This window comes from Pavona decussata, unplaced genomic scaffold, assembly GCF_977016875.1.
Source record: "Pavona decussata unplaced genomic scaffold, jaPavDecu1.1 SCAFFOLD_391, whole genome shotgun sequence".
Classification (NCBI taxonomy): Eukaryota; Metazoa; Cnidaria; class Anthozoa; order Scleractinia; family Agariciidae; genus Pavona; species Pavona decussata.
Genome location: NW_028145763.1, coordinates 1132156 through 1154760, shown reverse-complemented (window position 1 = coordinate 1154760; position 22605 = coordinate 1132156). Strand labels below are relative to the sequence as shown.

The 22605-nt window shown below is 38.7% G+C and overlaps 1 protein-coding gene and 1 pseudogene across 2 annotated transcripts in view; one reads left to right on the top strand and one right to left on the bottom strand.

Moving 5' to 3' along the window:
- The first annotated feature begins 99 nt into the window (after positions 1-99).
- LOC146451268 (uncharacterized) lies at positions 100-15706 on the top strand. The gene is made up of 14 exons (XM_085099349.1): positions 100-146; positions 1219-1422; positions 1980-2111; positions 2954-3137; positions 3415-3678; positions 4446-4601; positions 5887-5961; positions 6221-6295; positions 6397-6458; positions 7332-8772; positions 10585-12386; positions 12932-13164; positions 13773-13979; positions 15090-15706. The coding sequence occupies exons 2-14, from the start codon at positions 1255-1257 to the stop codon at positions 15493-15495; spliced, it is 5205 nt and encodes a 1734-aa protein (XP_084955475.1). The 5' UTR covers positions 100-146; positions 1219-1254; the 3' UTR covers positions 15496-15706.
- A 5026-nt stretch (positions 15707-20732) lies between these two features.
- LOC146451267 (uncharacterized) overlaps positions 20733-22605 on the bottom strand; it is a 28046-nt pseudogene continuing 26173 nt past the window's right edge. The window contains exon 15 of the transcript XR_014860068.1: positions 20733-21181. The product of XR_014860068.1 is annotated as an uncharacterized LOC146451267 (transcript). The remainder of the gene's footprint in view (positions 21182-22605) is intronic.

Below are 22605 nucleotides of genomic sequence, written 5' to 3'. Positions count from 1 at the left end.
GTCGGGTCGTTCTCTTGAAATCACGAGCCCAGTCAAGAAACCGAGGTCAAGTCTATAAATCTCGAAGTTTATATCCGTGAACCTGTTCTGGCTTCTAAACAAATTTAAACCAGTTTCCTGATTTTACAAGTTAAAATTTTGGACAGGTAAGTCTTACAATTTTTATTTGGCTAACGTAGTGTAATATAATTCAATGACGTTTATTCCACTTTTGTGTAAAGTTGTTTTCTTTAAAAACGCGCAATAAGCGGTCGCTGACAAAAAAGACTGATTTGCTCGTTGGTGCTGTATATATGATTTTACGCATAACATGATCTTTGTATCATGACCTGCGCGGTTTATAAAGGTTCTACAAATGTGAAATGGTAACTTTCAACTGAGCGATCCTGAGCGATAAAAACTTCAGTTGAATTTGCGCTTAAGAAATGATTATTATTATTAGTAGTAGTAGCTGTTTTGTTTTACGCTACTTAAGGCTCACTAGCCATCATTATATAAAGGTGCATAGTAAGTCGCGTTACAAAGTTAAACTGATTTAATTTGATGGCCGGCCATCATTGCTGGTCTCACCGCTTAGCAGCCACAGCCAACCTTTACTGCTTATTAGATCGATATTTGTTTTTTTAGCTAAGATTTGCCGGATGTTTTGCCTGTGGTCCTCAATTCCTTTACGAAATTAAACGTTTCACCGAGAGTTTTTCACTTTGTGCGGTTCGTTTTTAAAGTGCCGTAATTGAGAAGGTTTCGGCACTCAATAAGTTTGCCGCCTTATGAATCGGCTTCCTGTTTTTGCTCAATTTATCTTTAGTTAATATTTTCGGAGGAGAGTAAAAAATATCGGTCTAACTAGATCACTAGATCAGTTGCTAAAAATTCCTTATTCAAAAATGAGATGTATCGTTCCAAATAACTTGACTTGTCAGTTTGCAAAATGTGTGTTCTCTTACTGAACATAAAGTGCGCGCGCGTACAGTTAACCGGCGGTACAAGACGTACTGAAAAGCGTCAAAAATAGTTTCTTTTTTTAATTTTCTTTCTCTTATTTGTCTACTTTTGGAACATCCCGTGGTTCAATACTATAAACATGATGTGGCATTTCTTTTAGAAGAGTCAGTTAGACTTTCCAATAAAGGCTAGAACACTGAATGACTTTAGAATAGTTGTTTTTGCTTCGTCATCACTGAGTGTATTTATAACAAGAAAACATTGTCTTTTCAGCCTTCGTTTAGGCCAACGGCGGCGTACTCCTGTGTGATGGGATATTCCAAAGTTGTTATTTTATGCTGCGTCCTTCTAGCCTCACAGACGTCAGCTGGTAGAACTAGTAGAAGATTTGTAGGCCTTCCTGTAACAGGCCTCAGAGTGAACAACAATAATGCAAGCGAAAATAGCAGGACAGTGATTGTTCGCCACGACTTACCAGTAAGTAATCGTTGTTAAATCAACAGGTGGTGAACATTACGATATAGTGCAGCAGTTCTCGATTTTACTTAGACATATGCATCTACGCGTGCAATTTTTACGTCTGACAGTTTCTTCAATAGGGAACATTTTCTTCAACATTTGCTTTTTAGGGAACGTTATACGGTTGACCTCCTGTTTCCTTTACAAGATGGTTTTTGTTGTTGTTGTTTCCAACATCTTGAATGAACTAGTTTTTACAGTGACTGTCAAAATTCCCGCTCGCTGATTGGCTCATAGCTATTGTCTATGAGAGCTAGTACAAATGACGTCAAATGTAACGCGCGCGCTTTCTCAATGAAAATAAAGCCAATTCCTTTCGTACTTTTTCCATGTTATTGTAAAAACAAATCGACGGCAGTTTTCTAGGGTCTACAGAAAACTGCCGTCGATTTGTTAAATGTTACGTAAATCATTCCGCAGTCTTTATAGACTTTATAACTTAATGACTGCCGAGTTGACAAAGAAACATATAATTCTGCCAAAGTGTTCTTGTTTAAGTGAATTTATTTTCACAGGGGAGAATAATTTTCCACGAGAGCAAGGAATTTTGGATTGAATTAGTAACAACTACCCCTGAAGGACAAAATCGCTCGAATGTTAAAGCTTTGTACACATCGGTTGATAACAACACCATTTTACTTCAAGTGGTAAGTACCTTACTGACTGTCTGTATGTATTACGGTTTTATTTACATAACAGTATCCCTTTTCTGAGTCCCTGCTTCTTGCATGCATACGGCTATTTTGACGTTCTCAGTCACTTACAAACCTATTATCTACCTCATTACTATTTATCCCTTTGCTACGTTCCCAGAAGTTTTTCTGCTAACGGATGTAATAGACCAGCATCCTGCCTTCCGCAGTCCTCTATTTTCATTGGGCTTCATCGCGTTTTGCTGTTATTGATTAGGGTTAGGGACATTGTTGCAGTGGATCGTTCAGACTGGGAGACAGTCATCTGAAATAGAGTAAAAGAACCATTAAAACGAATCAGTAAAAAGACTGAAAGGAAAGAAATAGGGCATTTATTTTTAAAGTTTTATATTAGTTTAAAAACGGGAGGGATTTTGGGGTAAGCTAAGAAAGTTTTGAACGTAGACATGAAAGGCCTGAAATAGAATAAGAGATCTGTTATTCCCCTCATTGGCTCTTCTTTGGACTGCGGGCTGAGACCATGTGAGTGAGTTATATAAGCGAGGCCAACGAGAGAGCAAAAGAGCCCGTTCTTTTACCGGCTGATGCACGAAGGGCTCCTACTCACAATTTCCGCACGGTCAAAAAGTGAAAAATGGACGTAACTCCACGGAAAACAGACTGCTAACAGTCTGTTTTCTTACTTCTCTCCCCCATGGGGCCTGTAAGTGCTTTACTGAAACTTAAGACTGAAATATTCCATTCTAAATATTCCGTCGGACGGTCGAAACGTCGTTCTCTTTTAACGTTAACTTTTATAGTTAAATCAATATTCCATTCTGTTATTATATGCACAGTACAAACCCACTTCAGCTGAGCCAGAAGAAGCCAGCGAGACCGACAAAGTACTCATCATCATTCTAAGCAGCGTTGGAGCTTTTGTTCTCCTCGGCCTTGTAATGTCCGCTTTGTGTTACTATTGCTACTGGAAGAAAAGAGAAATGACGAAAACAAAACAAGAGACGAAAGAGATTCATGAAGGTTGGTGGAGAAACAAGTATAATCTCTCGAAATCAGATGTTGTCACCGATATTTTAATTTTTTATTTTAAATTAATTTTAGATGCACAAAAACAAAACTTTAACATCCACGTTTCAGAATCGAAAAAACAGAACTTAATGACACATTTCCATTTGAACCAGTTTTTTTTCATCAAGTTAATTATACTTACATTCAGATTAGCCCAAGGGCAACCCTACACACCTTAAAACTTCTCATTCTAATAAGCATATTCTTCCTTTTCTTTTCACAGCTACAGGGAATTCAACGCCTGGTACAGGTCGCTGTTTTCTCGGAACTCAAGGAAGTGCTCCTCCGGGAACAAGTGGTGTGACACAGTTAATGGTGGTAGCCGTTTGCGCGTGCGCGCTACACGCCCAGTTACAGACCGTGAATGTGGAGATTAATATTTATTTTCCCAGTGGATTTCTTCGCCCTGATACCAGAGTATTTCTGAATTCTGAGAACAACAATGAGATCAGGGTGATAACTAATGATACAAACTTAAAAATCGGTGTTTTTGGTGAGTATTAACAGTAGTAACTGTATTTCCTTGATAAACGTACAGTTTAAGTCTTAAAATGGACCAACATCGAACTTCTTCTTACACTGATCACTACTTGATCAAGCAGCAAGGTATTGAGAATAAGGATAGCTGTAACCCCCCTCCCCTCCCTCTTCAATTAAAAAAAAGTGACAAATACGGCATGCGGAGAGAGAAAACTGATCGAATAGGCCATTTCCGGAGTTGTTTTGAACCTCATTATGAAAGTGAGGCTAAGTGTAAAGCTTTTTGTATTAATGAAAAGTAGTCTTCATTAATATGCAAGGAGCTTTGAATTTAGCCTCGCTTTCATAATGAGGTTCAAAGCAACTAGAAAATGGCTCATTAAAAAAAAAATCAAGCCACTTTATTGATGTTGAAAACTCAACTAGCCTAGGACTCTTATTCCATGAAATAGATATTTTCATTTAGCTTCATCGGTATGGATTTTACTCCCATTTTTGTTTAAAATGAAATACTGAAAAACAGAGGCTTTGACCTCAGGGGTTATACAGGTAAATTATTTACTGGGAGATGAGAAGACCCTTTTTACGTTTGAAATAAGCTATTTGAAGCCTTTTTACAGATTGAAATCCCCTGGTGAACTTTTCTTGGGTGGAACTCAAAGCATTATTTCAATAAACTAATGATTGATTTTTTGCCCTTGTTTGTGTACAGTTCTTCAAAAGAAAATCCTTTTGAATATCCGTTGCATAACTAACAGTGACGTTGATTGTAATTCTCAGACGTAACCAATGCTGGCCGCGTTTTGGCAAATTACTGCTCCGGTAGAAACCTGACATGCGTGAATGGTGCTTGCGATCCTTTGGCGGGAAAATGTGTTTGTCCGAGAAAGATGAGAGCCAATAGGAAAGCGGGAGGTTTAACACGCTGTGTTTACAGTAAGTTTACAAATAAAAACCATGGAGGAGCTGCAAATTTGCGTAGAAAATAAGACATTCCGAAGCCAGTGAAGTTTATACTATAAAGTCAGTCTATGTACAACAAACCTCTTCCCAAAACGCAAATTTTTTCTGATCGTTAAAAGCATATTTATATTTCGCTGTTGAAAACATTTTTCGCAAACCTCTCAGTGAGTGCAGAACGCGATTTATTCTGATCGTTAAAGCATTTTTCGGTAAATTAAATGCCGAGGGAAAGTTGGGTTGAGTTGAGACAGGAGCCCAGAACAAAAACCAACTTTCGCACAGAAAAACCTACGCAAAAGCTTACTACACAAATTATTATTTCAGTCTATAGTAATCTTTCTTTTGTTCTTTCATGGACTGGACTTGATAGGTATCATTGCGCGTCATGTCTAGAACTGTTTGACTAATGTTACAGACTTGCCAGTAATTAAGAATGCCGTTATGTTCGTTACATTGCTAGATGTCTTAGGTCCTGGAGTTGTAACGTATCAAAGCAACTAAAAGTCCTGATGGAAATTTATTCCTAATTAATATAGTTGATAGAAATGGAGAAAAATTATTTATTCCTAATAGACTAACTTCGATCTATTATAATTCTAACTTGGTTAGGAGACTTAGAGGAATAAAACAAAAGATATTGTACGGAGGTTCATATTTAAAGAATTCATTTCTTTTGTTTTATTCCCCTTAGCCTCAGAGCCAAGTTAGAATTCTAATACATCGAAATTTTTCTATTGTTGCGCAAATTCTAACTAAGGTTATCAGACTGATTTTATAGTCGTTAATTAAAACTACGACAACAACTGTCACCGAACCTCCCGTGCGAGGATCGACCTTTTCAGCCATCTGCACACCCAGGGAAAACCCAAAAATCACTACAATGGTCCTGCCTCGTCCCCAGTTGCTCGCTCGAAATTGCAGCGCGCGGTAGTGTGTGCGTAAGCCCCCGCTTCGCCTTTCTCCTTCCCATAAGTCCCCGCTTCGCTCTCGTTCCCATGCTCCACCAGCTTGTATTCGCATTCATTCCCAAACTCCCCTATAAAGAAGGGAGGAGATTGTGGAGGACGTAGGTATTTGTCTTTCGTTCATCTTCGTCGACTCAACAGACGAAAGAAAAATCCAGCAATAACTACGGTGGCAATTTTTTATGTTCTCATTACCTGGCTAACTACGTATAGAGAAGAAAAACTAGACGCGTAACACCGTAAGTCCAGTAACGCTTGTAACTTTGTCATGTTCTGTTTTCTACTTTTTAAAGGATGCAATGAAAGATGTCCGAAAGGTTTCTTTGAGTTGTCCCCCTGCAACCACACACATCCTGCCGTGTGTAAAAGTAAGTTGACAATTTCTTCTCATTTTGTATAGGTTGCATGGCGCTTAATTTAAGAAAAATCCCACATATCAAAACGCCAAACCATAAAAACAGCCGGCTATTCATCATTCTTGGTGTGAATGATGACTCAATTTGTGAATTGGTAAAGTTGTAAAAGTTGTATTTTTTCTAGTTTAGAAAACCGTTAGCCGAACAAGGAAAGTTGCATGGGAAAAAATCTTTGCCTTAACTTGATCTGTCGTCTGCTTATTATTTTCAGAGTGTCGACCGTTGTGCAGCTTCAAGGAATTCGAATCCTCGCCATGTGCAGGAAAGACAGACAGAAATTGTACTGGTATGTCAGAAATTGTCAATTCAACTTTCTCCTACTTGAAAAAGTATTTTCTTTGCCATTAACGTTAAATTTGGATTTCTGTTGTCTTTTTTTTATATTAGATATTTCTAAACTTCCGCGAATCAAGGTTTCTTCAAATATTGTCCACGAGGATGTATTGAAGGTAAGAAATCTGAAATCATGTACTATTAAATAATTTGCGCATGTGGAAAATGACATGAGTGAACGCATTAAAGTTGTCATTTAGACGACCAATATAATGTCTACTGACTCAACATCGTTTCATCGATGGCTATGTAATTGATATGATAAATGTTGAAATAGAACATTGCCGAAAGCAATCAGCCATTATGAGCAGATAAATCAATAACAAATACAAAAAGAAATTAAATTCAAAAATTCTCTGCCTTAGTTGCTTTAACAGTTGAAAAAAGGGTCGGCTGAAAAGTTCGATATGTCGCATATCCTGTCTTATTTCAAGCCTGGGACGTTTAAGCTACTATACCAGCGCGCTAGCTACTCAGCTGAGCAGTAGATAAAATAGGGAGCTTTAGCAACGATGACGACGACGAGAAAGTCAATAGGCTTCAGAAGTAAGCAAAACAACTACTCTGCACGTGCATTACACTTTTTGTTACATTCTTTGCCGTCACTGCACGACTTGGACGTGAAATCAGTTCCTGATGGGACGTTTTATGGAGGACGTAAGCACACGACTACAATTTTTTCTTTCCTTTTCTAAACTTGGGTGCAATCTCCCAGAATTCAACTTAAAGGAAATTTTACACCTACATTTGACATTTATATGTAAAGCGAGTTGGAATCATGGCAACGACGTTTGAGAAAATGCGAATTCGACAAAAAGTGACGTTTTCGCTTCTGTCGCCGTCGTCGTTGCTAAATCTCCCTATTATGAATGTATCGACAGACATTGGGAAATCCCACACATAATAATATAATGGGTTGAATTGATGCGACGCATCTTGTTTGATCCTACCTGGCTGTTATAGTTACATTGCGTGATTTGTCCTCCTAGGTTAAAGACGATCCGCCAATGAGGCAAACTATTGCTTCGTTTTCAAACCACGCCTCGACATGGTTGAACAGATCAAGCGGTCTGGCAATACGGATACAAATGCTACACGTTGACTTTAGCACGACATTTCAAGAGGTCAAACATGACGTTAACGATAACAAGAAGCTTCCGCAAAGTGCGTCGTCGGTTTTGAGATACTGCAGTTCCCCAGTCCCGGAATTCTACGAGATTAAATTGCAACGCGAGGGTAAAAAGGTGAGGTATATCAAAGGACACCCAGATAGGACTTGTCCGAGTTATGATGGCTATTTGGCGAGGATTAGGCAAGTCCAAACGGGAAATCATCTCTCTTGTAACGGAGCGGAAAACGAAGTTGTCAGACTCTTTGGGTTGAACAGTGAGCCAGAAGACTTTTTGAAGGAAGAGAGGTCTCAACAATGCTATGATTATAAACAAAACTGTAACAAATGTCGTGATAAGTGTGCCACAATCGCGAGAGAGAATCCAATCTGCAATCTTACGGAGACGGATATCACTCGAGACGGGAGACAAGATTTCGGCGAACACTTCGGATATTGTTTTGATTGTTGTTTTCAAGAAAACTGCACTTGTTCGAGCTGTGCGTGTTCGCTGTATAATGCTTCATGCATTGGGTCGCAGCTGACATGCGTTGAAACCGAAGGCTTCTCCATCCCAATTAACCCCGTCTTTCCAAGTTCGGGGAAATTTAAGTGCCACGTGGAGTTGTCCCGAGATCCGGTATTTGAGATGGAAACAACTTTGTGGAAGGATGGCAAGATGTTGAAGAGAATTGAGAACAGCGACAGGAACAAGAGCCAGGAAGATGTCAACGGACATGATTACGGATATATGGTGTTGAAGCATCCTTCTGTGTTACGAAATGGCACAACAAAAATGATTATGATTAGTGGAGAAGCTGGAAAATCGAATTTTGATGTGGGATGGTATGAAACTGAGCAAGAGCTGAAGCCATCGAGTGCTACTCAAAAACTCTCCATCCAACCTAATGAACCTTTCAAAATAAACTCTAATGATTGGGCCCTTGAAAACTGCCTGACCTTGGACACTGAAAGGTTCATAACCATATCATCTACTAGTAAACCAATAAACAACTTTAAAAAGTTTTCCAAACTAAGCGCAACAATTGCTCACGTGCAGAACACTCGAGTATATAAAGTTTACAATAATTCTGGACCACGTCAAGTCCACGTTGAATTGCCCCAAGGGCGTTCTGTTCTGCGATACACTTTTCCAGAAACGGTGATATTTAACGATCGGTCCTTTGCTGGTCAACTGTTAAAGAACAGAACATTCTGGACCATCCGACTCACTGGACGCGTCACTTCATGTCCAGGATTTTTCGCGGTAAGGTTGACAGACCAAGATCGCCCAGATGTAGACGTTTACCACTACGACATTGGTGAGTTTAGTTTCCAGCTGGCGTTTTCCCAGTTCAATACAGTTGACGGTTTGTTGCGTCATTATACGTTCAGGCCCCATTTCGTATTCGATTCGTATTTCGTATTTCCCCATTTCATTTTGTAGGCTGGTAGTCTGGCATACGATTGTTGAATTAAGGAGAAATCTTAAAAGTATTTCACATAAATGTCCAACATTAAGGCAATTTTAATCTTGGGGATGCAATAACCAGGCCAAGTAACGCAAAACAAACGACTATAGGGAAACGTACCGCAGATTACTACTCTAGCTGCTAACAGAGGTTTCTCTTTGACGCTTCTGTTATCTTTCGCTCTCGGATGAAATTAAACAGAAGCGACAAATTAAGACAAACCTCTCCTAGAGGGTTACTGGGACACAAGAACTAACAGAGAACAAGAACTAACAGAGAATGGTTAGGGATGGCCTTCAATGGCAAAAAATCCAAGCTTTTCGGAAAGAATATAAAATGTGTTTGCTAACGTTCCTCTTCTTGTTAAAGGGGCACTGTGACGAAGATTTTGTTGTATGTTATTCAAAACTACTCCAATATTTTACTAAAAACTTCTTTTCTAATATAAAAAATGCTCTTACTGCACCGGGAGGAAAATGTGAAAAGATTTCTCAGAGGAAGAATAAAGTATAACCAGTTTTTAGCAATTTTTTTCAAAATGCTCAGGAGGAACTCGAAAAAAATTGGCCTATTTTTTTCAAGTTGCAACCTGTTCCCATCCTAGCCATCCTCAGCCACAGATAAATGATACTAGTTTCTGTGCACTAGCTAGTAATAATAATAATAGTAGTGTTATTGTTAACAAACGCGAACCGTTATTTTAACGTTTACAACAATACAAGTATGTGTTATGGCTATTCAAAGTGACACTAAAAAATAGGTGTCGCTGCACCCCCCACCCTCCCATCCCTCCCCCCAATTAAAATCCATCTACCTCACGCACGACACCTGCATAAGGCCGAAATGCAGATCTTCTTACATACAGTGAGTTGATTGTGACATGATGTAAGCTCTCTTCGACAATATTTAATTTGAGTCGAAAACGTTTCATAGGAAAAGCTTGGAGAAGTAAACTGTAGAGTCTGGACTATTACATATTAGTATAAATCTACTAGTGTTCTATCACGAATGCCGTTCTATGAATGGCTACGCTACTCGCTTTCTATTCTGTGATAGATAGTGAGTAGCGCTTTTCAACAAAATGGTGGCCGCTTTATAGCATTTTCGAAGTGTCTGAGATGAGGATATAGATAATTTACTTGTTTATTTCAACGACTAGTAGATTTATACTAAAACAATTAGATTATTCGCTCTCGATTTCTATGCATGATAGCTGATTCGGGTTGCGCCCTCATCAGCTATCACGCGATAGAAATCTCGAGCTTATAATCTTATTGTTAAATAGAACAGGGCGGTTTTCAAATGAGTGTCGGAAGTAATTTGACTTTTCCTTTGATTTTGCGTCATTTTGCTCTGTGATTGGTTAGCAACATTTGCACCACTTTCTCCGCAACCAAAGACCACAAGGAAACAAAACCAACATCAATCGTGACACGCTTCCGTGCATTTTCCGGCGCTAGCGTTTGCATGGTGTTGGTTACATGTATTTGTATAGCATTCTGATTCGTTCGTTGCGCTTTTGGAGTTGGTTTAATTGGCCAGAGAAATGACTTTGATTACACGGTTTTCAACTGAAAACCGCTGTATACAAACACTTGTATAGAAGCGTGAACTGGAAAGTGTATAATGACGATTTTTTTTTTAAACTTTTCTTCTCCATAGCCATAGAGAACGAAGACTGCTCATTTTTAATAGAGTTCCATCTTCCATCGGGTGGCGACACTAATATGATCGACAAACAATTCGTCGTCCGCCTCACGGATTCGCGTAAAACGATAAAGCTCATCCTCATAAGCCCAAGAAGAATACCCGAATTCGAGATTCCAGATCTCGACGACGATTTCGACCTTAAAAAACTCGAGGTATTAATTCCTTTTGGCGGTGCTGCTGGAGGCATGCTCATAGTCCTGGTCGCAATTCTGATCTACGGCTACAAAACGCGACCAAAAGACAGCTACCAACGCGATCGAGACAACGAACTGCACTTTCGACACCTGCTGTTTGTCGTGTGGTTTGTCGGCATGAGACTTGTAAAAAGTTTTCTCTTGACACTGACTGTGTTTTCTGTCATCCTGACTGGTATTCACTACACAAATGTAAGGACGTTACAAGGATACAAGGCGTTTCACGAGCACCAGAAAAGCCTGGAGGAGGACTTCATTAAACAGATGGACGCACATAAGGTGCAAGAGGTCACTAGGCAATGGGAGCTTGTTGGAGAAGGCAAGTTGATCTGCAACCGGAAGTTGGACGCCTTGAATGCGTACTTAGAAAAACATTCCAAGGAGATGAAGGAGAAACAAGAAGCGGAAATGAAAATAAAGAGTATTCTTCGGGCTGCTACTCATCGCATCGAGAAGCAGTTCAAAGGAGCCAAAGCGAAATTCGAGAAAGAGAGAAATCGTTTGAATGAACAAATGAGAGCTTACAGCTGGGAAATCAATTCCAGGTTGTCCAAGAATCAGGACAAAATAGAAAACCACTTTTGGTTGAAAGCCGCAAGGGGAATGCACACATTTTTTCGCAAAATAGCAAAGTTTTTTGGAAAACGCATGAAACCCTTCATTCGGTGGGTTGGGCTGTCGGTGAGTTTTCCCAGCATAAACCTGGAAATGCCCTCCTTCGATGATCTTTTTGACAAAGTGAATTTCACACTGGATTCTGGGAAATCCTCGGATTCAAATTCGAGCTCCTCGTTTTGGCGTCGGTACTTTCCGGTACATACAAAGATAAACATCCAACAAGTTATAGTCCCGGAGTTGAACATATCTACTCCGGTAAACAAAGAGAGAGCGAAAGAACTGTTGGCTTTGGAGTGGATTATACAGCTATACAGAAGTGGAGTATTAACTAAAATCTTGATTCTTTTGGACATTCTGTGGTTTGTTTATCGCCATAGTAAAACTTATCAGCTCGCCATTATGCTTATCCACGGTTTTCCTAAGTTATATGACCTTGAGAAGATACACGAGGATGAAGAAAAGAAAAAACGAAAGTTAAAGAAAAAGGAAGAGAAGTTGAAGAAAAAAGCTGCAAAAAAAGCAAGGAAGGACACAGAAGAACGCAATTTATTTGATAGCATTGAAGATCTGCAAGAAAGGTCTGGAAACGAACTGGAAACAATACAAGAAGAAGAAGAAGAAGTAGAAGAAGAAGGAGAGGGAGGAGAAGAAAACATAATAAATGGAGATAAAAGTAAGAAAGAGGAATATCAAATGAAGAGCATGATAAGGCAAAACGTAAAGAAGGACGAGTGTAAATCACTTGATTCTAGTGCAAATGATTTTGAAGACAAAGAACAAGAAGAGGATGGAGATTCTCAAAACATCGGCAAGAGTCTTAATAACGAAGAAACCTGCCAAGATGTCAAGAAGAAAGTGATTGCTCGTGGTCTGAGAGGAGTGGACACACTTAATACCGTATTGGCGAAGATCTTTGTCAAACTGAAAGAACTTAACTATCAGGTGAGTTTGGAGTGTTTTCTTTGTTCCTCCCAGTTCTTTGTTTAATTTCAAGTATATTGTGAAATTGGATGGTCCGGGAATTCTCATTTGCATTGAGACGGTCGAGAGGTCATAAATGTATTCGATAGCATTAACTGAAAACTCTTAAAAGGATGTTTCCAAATTGGAACATTAAGTCAGTAAAAAGTTCACTGGCTTAAAAACCAGTTTAATTTGCATGCATATCAGACCATCTACGTATATATCACATAGATCTTGAGGGAGAAAGAAACTCTTGACTAAAATCTACTGATACAGATATTTTGAGACCGACGTTGGGAGTGGAATGGTAGGAATAACCAAAACTGGACAAGACTGAAACCAAATAAATGTTTGCATGAAATGTGATTGGGTGGGTGTTTCTCTTACTTATACAATTAATTGATAGCTTCCCTGTATCTCTAAAATTATTTTTCTCGTTATCTCGTATACCTGAATTCCCTGACGCTAGATCTGCATGAGATAGAGTTAAATAATAAATTTTCTTTCAATTTGTTCTTATGTAGATCAACAACACTAACTTGGTCCCGCTGTGTGTGCTCTCGATAATCGCCATTCTGTCCGTATATGTTGTCATAGTAACCGCCAAGCACTCCATGAACGTGGATACGTTGGACGTCATCGGCTATTTCGACCTCAAAATGGCGCCTCTGTTGACCATGAGGAAGATTGTCAACACAAGAATAACTTCAAACGCGTTCATGTTGAATGAAGTCCATATTCCTTATTATGAAAATAGGTATTTATATAGCTATGTAGCTTAATGGGATATTTGTTTTTAAGGACGGTGCCTACTAACCCAGATGTATTTTGACCAGTTTATGACTATAGGGAGAAAGCAGGTAGCAGGTCTTAGAAATTCACGAATTCATTAATCTTCATGACGCCATAATTTCAAGAAACCATGTACTTCATGACTGACTAATTTAATGGGTCACTTTCTGTGACATTTAATTTAATCAGTGATCATGGGTAAATTATGTCAAGCGAATCGTGTCTGAAAACCCGGATCTGACAACTGAAGTGAAAGGCGCTGTTTATTTTATCTTAAAGGGATATTTGTGCATGTAAGATAGTCCAGTTTTCCCTGATCAGCTTCACAAGCTGTAGACTTATAATGAAATGAGTGAAACGTCTAGTGTCTTTGGAAAAATATAGATCTTTTGCCATAATTTATGTGGAAACTGCTCGGGATTAAACATATATTAAAATAAAGAAGATACATGACTGCCCAGCCACATTCTGCGTGTAATGTTACGATTTACTGCTCGCGTTCGCCCTAGATGTTGGTTGCACGTTCAAAGTAGAACAAGGACCAAAAGTTCTCGGTATTTTGTTTATTTCCAGGGTCAATGCCAGGATCGAATTTTACAGGAAAAAGGCTGAATTGTACCAGGCTTACCAATGTGCCAAGGCTGATCTATATAATGAAGAGTACTGTTCGTGGGTCCTGGCGCCTGGCGTGATTTGCGAAGGAGTAAATCCTTATAATCAAGACTTCCTCAACAACTTGACTCAGTTTGAGTGTAACTTGGAACCAGTGTTACCTCAAAGGTACGTCTAGTACCGCCATTGCATATGCCAGCTTCATTCTCCAGCAAAACGTCTCTACATGGCGAACTGTTATGGAAAACTCTTCAAAACCAAAGTCAAAATGTTTGCAAAGCTGTGTTTTTAGACGGCGGCAAATTAAACCTCCTAACATCTTTCAGTTTTTGCTTATGTCCCACTAGTTTAATGGCAATGAATTTTGTGTCTTCTCGATCTATGAATTTACATATATATGCTCTGAAAGCATTTCAATATCATGAAGTGGAAGTTTGCACCTAAAAACGTCTTGAAGAGTGGCAAAAAAACATTCTCAAGGCCCTTATGCTTGCGTCGCACCTGTTTACACGTAGGTTTCTTGTGCTTCTGCTTGTGCTAATGCTTGCGTCGTACGAGTAAACCAGGCTTGAAGCCCAAATCAAAATCCAGAAGAAAATTGGAGTCGCTCTGACAAAGTGTTAACGCTCGAAACATTAGCACTCGAATCTCTTACAGCGGCCAATTAACATTCAGTTACCAACTCTCTTCCCACCAAGGCAGCACCACTATGACAGTTTTTTTAGAACCTAATCCCCTTTAGTTAGTGGATTTCATAGACTTCACTGCTTTTATTAAAACAACAAGTTGAAACAGCGAAAAAGGAACCAATCGATTCACTTTTCCGAGTTTTCCTGTTACGAAACTGGCAATAAATGGCATAATCTGCTTCGCGCAACATGTGAATGAAAAGTTTGTTATGGCTAGTAAAATGAGACCTGTTACTTAAGCCACTGGGCCAGTGAGCTAAAACGTTCGTCTCAAGCCCCTCGTCATGACTACTCTACATAACTAAGGTACCTCTGTAGACTATCCTACTTTAAGGGCCCTAGTCAGCCACACCTTTGTTTTTGTTTATATGCGAGAGTTTGGCTATTACATTTTATTCGGAGCATGTCGAAATGAATGAAATCACTGTGAAACTACTAAAGATAATGAAACATATTTTCAGGAACACAACTTACAGTTAAGCAATAAGATTTTGCTTTACCATGCAATATCAATGATTTCGATGGCATCGAAAATAGCGGAGGCTGACTAGGGTCCTTTAATCAGTTAAAAATTCTGTTTCCCTTTTAGATTCACCAAGTTCGACCAAGTACTTTACAAAGAAGAGCACAAGAAAGCCATTGCTCCATACTTGGCAGCCCTACGAGGTCTTATCCTGAACACCTTCGACATGTTCTTAATTATTATTGCGATTTTTATCCTTTTAAAAATCCTGGGAATGGTTGTGTTCGTACTTCTCAAGAAATTCGATCTAGTGCGCCAAGTGAAGCACTACAAAGTCAGTCAAGAACTTAAGAAGGAGATTGACAAGGCAGCTAGAACTACACCTCATTGCCTTAAATCTCGGACTACGTCTACGAAGACTGATGGACGAGTAATCAGACCTCTTAAATTTACCGAGAGCATGAAGGGGAGATTTGGCTCACTTGTTAATAAGGGAAAATGCAGCCATTGGGTGGATGAGCACGATAATTAAAAATATAAATTAAAACAATGAGCGTTGTGAAAAAGACAATCTATCACGTATAAGTCGTTTAATAGACAATCTATCATGTTTCCCTTTCCTCATTTTTCAAAATTTGAGATTCATGTTTGCATGTTCATTTTCCGCAAAACGACTTGCGTCACCCTTAAACCATTTGCTTTGACCAAATTAGCCGCTTCAAAACCAACAAAGTTACCCTGAAAAAAGCTTTGTTAGTTTGGAAGATCTCAAAAAGATCAGGCGCTGTGAGGTACCATTTACTGGTCTGGCCCCAGTTGTTCAAAGGCCGGATAACTTTATCCTGTGTCACTATCCGACTGTTTTAATCTGAGAAAAGATTTCAGTATTTCCTCTTGTACAAGCGTTGAACGTGAAGTATATTTTAGACCCTGAATAGTGCCTTATCCAGCTGATAAAGTTATCCGGCCTTTGAACAACTGGGGCCTGGATAATAAAAGTATTATTACCTGCATCGCCTTAGAAATTCGTCCTTGGAGATAATCTATTCTTTGAAGCTTAGAAGTTTCCTGGAGCTTTACATTAGCAGCAGATAATGTTCTAGAAGATAAATATCTGTCAATATTTTTGCACTAAAAAGATTATGGTGATTATGCACTGCTAGTACTGTTGATAATGTAAATATATTTATTTTTGCTTAATATTTATTATTGTAACTATTCCGTACTTTTATTTATTTTTTGAGAAATTCAGGTGTTTTTGCGCTACTCTAAAATCCAAGTAAAAATAAATATTCCTGTGAACTGTTCTCTCCTCCGTCGAGGCTCCTTCATTAAAAAAAAAAAAGAAAAGGATTTAAAGTCGGAAATGGGAAGAAAGCTGGAAATTGAGTAAAATGCACGCACGGATCCCATAGTTCCCCGCGCTCCCCCTTATTTCACTCTTTCCAGTCCCTTATTTGTCTCTGCTCGGCCTCTGCGCTCCTCATTATTTCACTCTCTTTATTTGTCTCCGCTCGGGCGTGAAAGAGGTGTCTGCGGAGAGGAGAGTGTGCAAACTGGAAAATGTTTGAGACAGACATACATAATTTAATAATTTAGTACTTTTAAAAATCTAACTGTATAGCAGGTACTACAAAATCTGGGATAAAACTATCTCAAAAATATACGTTTAAGTGTAACGCAAACTCCCAGGACGGTAAAGCTACCTGGGTGTGCGTATACAATCATCATTCTTCTTAACTTGATCGATGCCGATGTTATATTTTTGTTCTCTAAACGTCTTCTAGGAAAATTGTAAATAATAGTTTACGGCTAAACTGTAAATAAATTTTGCACTTGCGCAAGAATACTAGTAATTTTGGATTTGGTAATATTGTGTTTTGGTATGATTGTAGTACCTTAATGGAACTGATTAAACCAGCCTTGATGTTACCCACTCATGTTCTTAGTACTAGCCTGGATGATAGGGCTTTGGTTTTGTAAATAACATCAACAGTTGTTGTACAGGTCCTCGATATTCGATCCAATCGATTGTACAGAAAAAGATGGCTACTGGTACGTTTACCTGAATAATTTTTAGTGTACGAAAATCCTAAGAACGCTCATAAGAATGCACAGAAAAGTTCTAAAACTTCAAACCTATAATACACAATGTTGTTTGTATAGAGACGAATTTTGCCAAAAAAAAAATATGGCTTCTATGTGCCTGCTGGCTCTGTCAGGTTCGCAAGGTATTTTGGTAAAATGAAAATGTACAGCCACCTGCATTTTCCATACGGTGGATTAGAATTAGGGAATAGCGCTGGTTCTTTTGGAGGAAGGTGGAAACAGTTCCTTATTCCAAGGGTCCTTTTCGTGTTTTCTAAGAACAGCAATAAACACATGGCCAGCCTTGCCATGTTTTTAACTCCCGGAGATTTGAACCAGGGCACAATAGTAGACACGCTGTGACGACTTCGCCATATTAGCTCCCAAGTTAACCGACATTAACATTTTGTTAAGGTTTTCCCATATCTATACTTGGCAATAACTATCTAAAATTATTAAAGTTCATAACATGATGTTTGGAACAATATATTTTGTCTTCAGTCCATGCATTCGTAAAATTAAGCAGCAATTGATCTCGAATAACAGGGACGACTATGTAGGAGAACAGAATTTTTGAATTCAAGTGTATTTAGATCTTTAAAGAGAGTATATTTTTCAGTTATTTCATGGAATAATTTGGGGAGATAACTTGTCATAAAGCTTACTTGAAGTTCATTTTCTGAATAAAGGGAAATTTGGTTAAATAAAAAAAAATAATAATTAACGTGGGAAACAAGGACACGTTCAAATGATTTCATCGTAGCTATCCGCTTTTTAGCTTAATGAAACTTTCATTTGTCCAGAAGTGCCAAATATCAGAAAAAAAAAAAGAATTGGCAAAAAGTAGTGATTTATGTTGTTGTGGTGGTGGTGGTGGTGGAGGGAAAACTGACAATAGAAATGTGGTGGCGATGGTGGTGGTGGTGGCGGTGATGGGTAAACAATAAAAATGCGGTGCGGTGGTTGTGGTGGTGGTGGAGGGAAAGCAATAGAAATGCGGTTGCGGTGGTTGTGGTGGTGGTGGTGGTGGTGGTGGTGGTGGAGGGAAAGCAATAGAATTTTATGGCCTGTAAACGTAATGAATATAAATGTGCAACATTCTTCCTCTCTTAGCCCAAGATTTGTCTATATGCGGTCACCAGATTCCCGAGGGGAGGAATTACATGGAGGAAGCCTGGTTTACACGTAAAGCGCAAGCATAAGCATAAGCACAAGCATAAGCACAAGGATGTTTACACGTGCGATAAGCATAAGCATAAGGTGACATACGCAAGCGCAGAAGCATAAAAAATTTGCTGCCGCCATTTTACAAATGGCAACGCATGAGCAACTAGAATGTACGCTGACAACTTTTTAATGATTTTCAGTTTTCTTTCCTTGCGCCGGCTTATGCTTGCGTCGTCCTGGTTTACACGCACGACGCAACGACGCAAGCACAAGAGAATGGAAATCGTTTTATTGTAATTCTCTTGTGCTTGTGCTTATGCTTGCGTCACACCGGTTTACACGTAGGTTTCTTGTGCTTATGCTTGTGTTTATGCTTATGCTTGCGTCGTACGTGTAAACCAGGCTAGAGGGCTTTCGTCGGTGTCACAATTGCGGAGTAGTTACACACAAAAACGTGAAGATTAATTAATTTCCTTCCGCTTGAAATCGCTGTGTATTTTACTCTTTTTTTGTCATTGTTTTTTAATAAAGTTTTTATAACGGTACAGTCTTGTCTGGTTCTATTGCTAGCAATTATAAGTCGCGTATTTCAATTGATCCTTGTTAAGGTATATATAATTGTTTTTAGTATAAATCTACTAGTGTTCTATCACGAATGCAGTTTTCTGATTGGCTACGCTACTCGCTATCTATTCTGTGATAGACAGTGAGTAGTGGTTTTCAACAAAATGGCGGCCGCTTTGTCGCATTTTTGAGGTGTCTGCGATGAGGATATAGACAATTTACTTGTTTAGTTTAGAACGACTTGTAGATTTATACTAAAACAATTAGATTATTCGCTCTCGATTTCTATGCATGATAGCTGATTCGGGTTGCACCCTCATTAGCTATCACGCGATATAAATCTCGAGCTCATAATCTAATGGTTAAATATACCAATACGTCAAGATACTCCCTTGGGGTTTATCCAGCAGAGCTGAACTAATTTGTATCTGATACTTTGAGCTTGCGAACTTGCATAATTAACTGACTAACGGTGCATCAAAACGCTGAGACTTTAATAGTTTTTCATTTCCTCGAGATAGATAGGAGAAAACGGTTTTGTAATACAATTGTCAAACAAACTTGAAATATAGAGTTTTCGGCGCCACTTTGTGTATATGTGTGCGTGTGGTTTGTTTTTTAACGGTAGTGATCGATAATCGTCACGAATAACCTGAAATCTCTGAAATCTTGGAGATTTTCCCAGCAAAAGGATTGCAAGAGTGACCTACCAAGAGAATTGAAAGCGCGCTTTTATTCAAACTGACAATACAGATCTTAAGATCCAATCTGTGTTAACTATGAGCGGGCAAACGTAGGCAAGTTTATTGTTTTTATTGTACTAGAGTGACGCTTATTAGTAAACCTCGGCAATTATTAGTATGGAGGAAATAAAAAAAAAATAGTATGCAGGAAGGCACTGACTTGGCTTAATTTCCACCACATATCACTACTTTTTGCCAATTTTTTTTTTTTAATATTTGGTACTCCTGGACAAATGAAAGTTTCATTGAGCTAAAAAGCGGATAGCTACGATGAAATCATTTGAACGTGTCCTTGTTTCCCACGTTAATTATTCTTTTTTTATTTAACCAAATTTTCCTTTATTCAGAAAATGAACTTCAAGTAAGCTTTATGACAAGTTATCTCCCCAAATTATTTCATGAAATAACTGAAAAATATACTCTCTTTAAAGATCTAAATACACGTAAATTAAAAAATTCTGTTCCCCTTTATAGTATCGCCCCTGTTATTCGAGATCAATTGCTTCTTAATTTTACTAATGCATGGACTGAAGACAAAATATATTGTTCCAAACATTATATTAAGAACTTTAATAACTTTAGATAGTTATTGCTTTAACTTGGGAGCTAATATGGCGAAGTCGTCACAGCGTGTCTACTATTGTACCCTGGTTCAAATCTCCGGGAGTTAAAAACATGTCAAGCTAAGGCTGGCCATGTGTTTATTGCTGTTCTTTGAAAAAACGAAAAATAACCTTTGGAATAAGGAACTGTTTCCACCTTCCTCCAAAAGTATCAACAGTACTAGTGGTGCATAATCACCAAAATCTTTTTGTGCAAAAATATTGACAAATGTTTAGCTTCTAGAACATTATCCGCTGCTAACGTAAAGCTCCAGGAAACTTCTAAACTTCGAAGAATAGATTATCTCCAAGGACGAATTTCTAAGGCAACTAAATGCAGGTAATAATACCTTTTATTATCCAGACCAGTAAATGGTATCTCACAGCGCCTGATCTTTTTGAGATGTTCCAAACTAAGCCGAAACTTTTTTCATGGTAACTTTGTTGGTTTTGAAGCGGCTAATTTGGTCAAAGCAAATGGTTTAAGGGTGACGCAAGTCGTTATGCGCATGCAGAAAAACAACCTGCAGACATGAATCTCAAATTTTGAATAATGAGGGAGGGGGAACTTGATAAATTGTCAATTAAACGACTTACTGACGTGATAGATTGTCTTTTTCACAGCGATCATTGTTTTAATTTCTATTTTTAATTATCGTGCTCATCCACCCAATGGCTGCATTTTCCCTTATTAACAAGTGAGCCAAATCTCCCCTTCATGCTCTCGGTAAATTTAAGAGGTCTGATTACTCGTCCATCAGTCTTCGTAGACGTAGAACCATATTTATGGTAATGAGGTGTAGTTCAAGCTGCCTTGTCAATCTCCCTCTTAAGTTCTTGACTGACTTTGTAGTGTTTCACTTGGCGCACTAGATCGAATTTCTTGAGAAGCACGAACACAACCATTCCCAGGATTTTTAAAAGGATAAAAATCGCGATTAGAATTAAGAACATGTCGAAGGTGTTCAGGATAAGACCTCGTAGGGCTGCCACGTATGGAGCAATGGCTTTCTTGTGCACTTCTTTGTAAAGTACTTGGTCGAACTTGGTGAATCTAAAAGGGAAACAGAATTTTTAACCAATTAAAGGACCCTAGTCAGCCTCCGCCATTTTCGATGCCATCGAAATCATTGATATTGCAGGCATAGTAAAGCGAAATATTATTGCTCTACTGTAAGTTGTGTTCCTGAAAAACTGTTTCATTGTCTTTAGTAGTTTCACAGTGATTTCGTTCATTTCGACATGCTCCGAATAAAATATAATAGCCAAACTGTCGCATATAAACAAAACAAAGGTGTGGCTGACTAGGGCCCTTAAAGTAGGATAGTCTACAGAGGTACCTTAGCTATCTAGAGTTGTCATGACGAGGGGCTTGAGACGAAAGTTTTATCTCACTGGCCCGGTGGCTAGTAACAGGTCTCATTTTACTAGCCATAACAAACTTTTCATCCACATGTTGCGGGAAGCAGATTATGCCACTTATTGCTTTCGTAACAGGAAAAAGTGGAAAAGTGAATCGATTGGTTCCTTTTTAGCTGTTTCAACTTATTGTTAATAAAAGCAGTGAAGTCTATGAAATCCACTAACTAAAGGGGATTAGGTTCTAAAAACAATTGTCACAGTGATGCTGCCTTGATGGGGAGAGAGTTGATAACTGAATGTTAATTGGCCGCTGTAAGAGATTCGAGTGCTGATGTTTCGATCGTTAACCCTTTTTCAGAGCGACTCCAATTATCTTCTGGATTTTGATTTGGGCTTTAATTCTGTTTTACATGTTCGACGCACTCCATAAGCACAAGCAGAAGCACAAGAAACCTACGTGTAAACAGATTTGATGCAAGCATAAGGGTCTTGTGCTTGCGTCGTCCCCGTGTACATAACGACGCAACGACGCAAGCGTAAACACAAGCACAAGAAAATGGAACCATTTCCATTCTCTTGTGCTTGCTTCGTTGCGTCGTACGTGTAAACTGGAACGGTACGCAAGCATGAGCACAAGCGCAAGGAAAGGAATCTGATAAAAAGTGACAAGTTGTCAGCGTACATTCTAGTCCCCCATGTTGGAATCGAATCTTGCGCGCGATTCTGTCACATTTTTATGGGTCTGCGCTTGCGTATGTCACCTTATGTTATGCTTAGCGCAGGTGTAAACATCCTTGTTCCTATGTTTGTGCTTATGCTTATGCTTGCTTCGTACGTGTAAACCAGGCTTTATAGTTGAATTGAACTTGTGTTCTCTCATAACCTGAGAATGTTTTTTTGCCACTTCTCAAGTTTTTAGGAGCAAACTCACATTTTTATGATGTTTAAATGTTTTCAGAGGATATATATGTAAATGTTTTGTGGCTTAAACTCATACATCGAGAAGACACAAAATGCATTGCCATCAAACTAGTAGGACATAAGCAAAAACTAAAAGATATGACGAGGTTTAATTTACCGTCTAAAAACACAGCTTTGCAAACATTTTTACTTTGG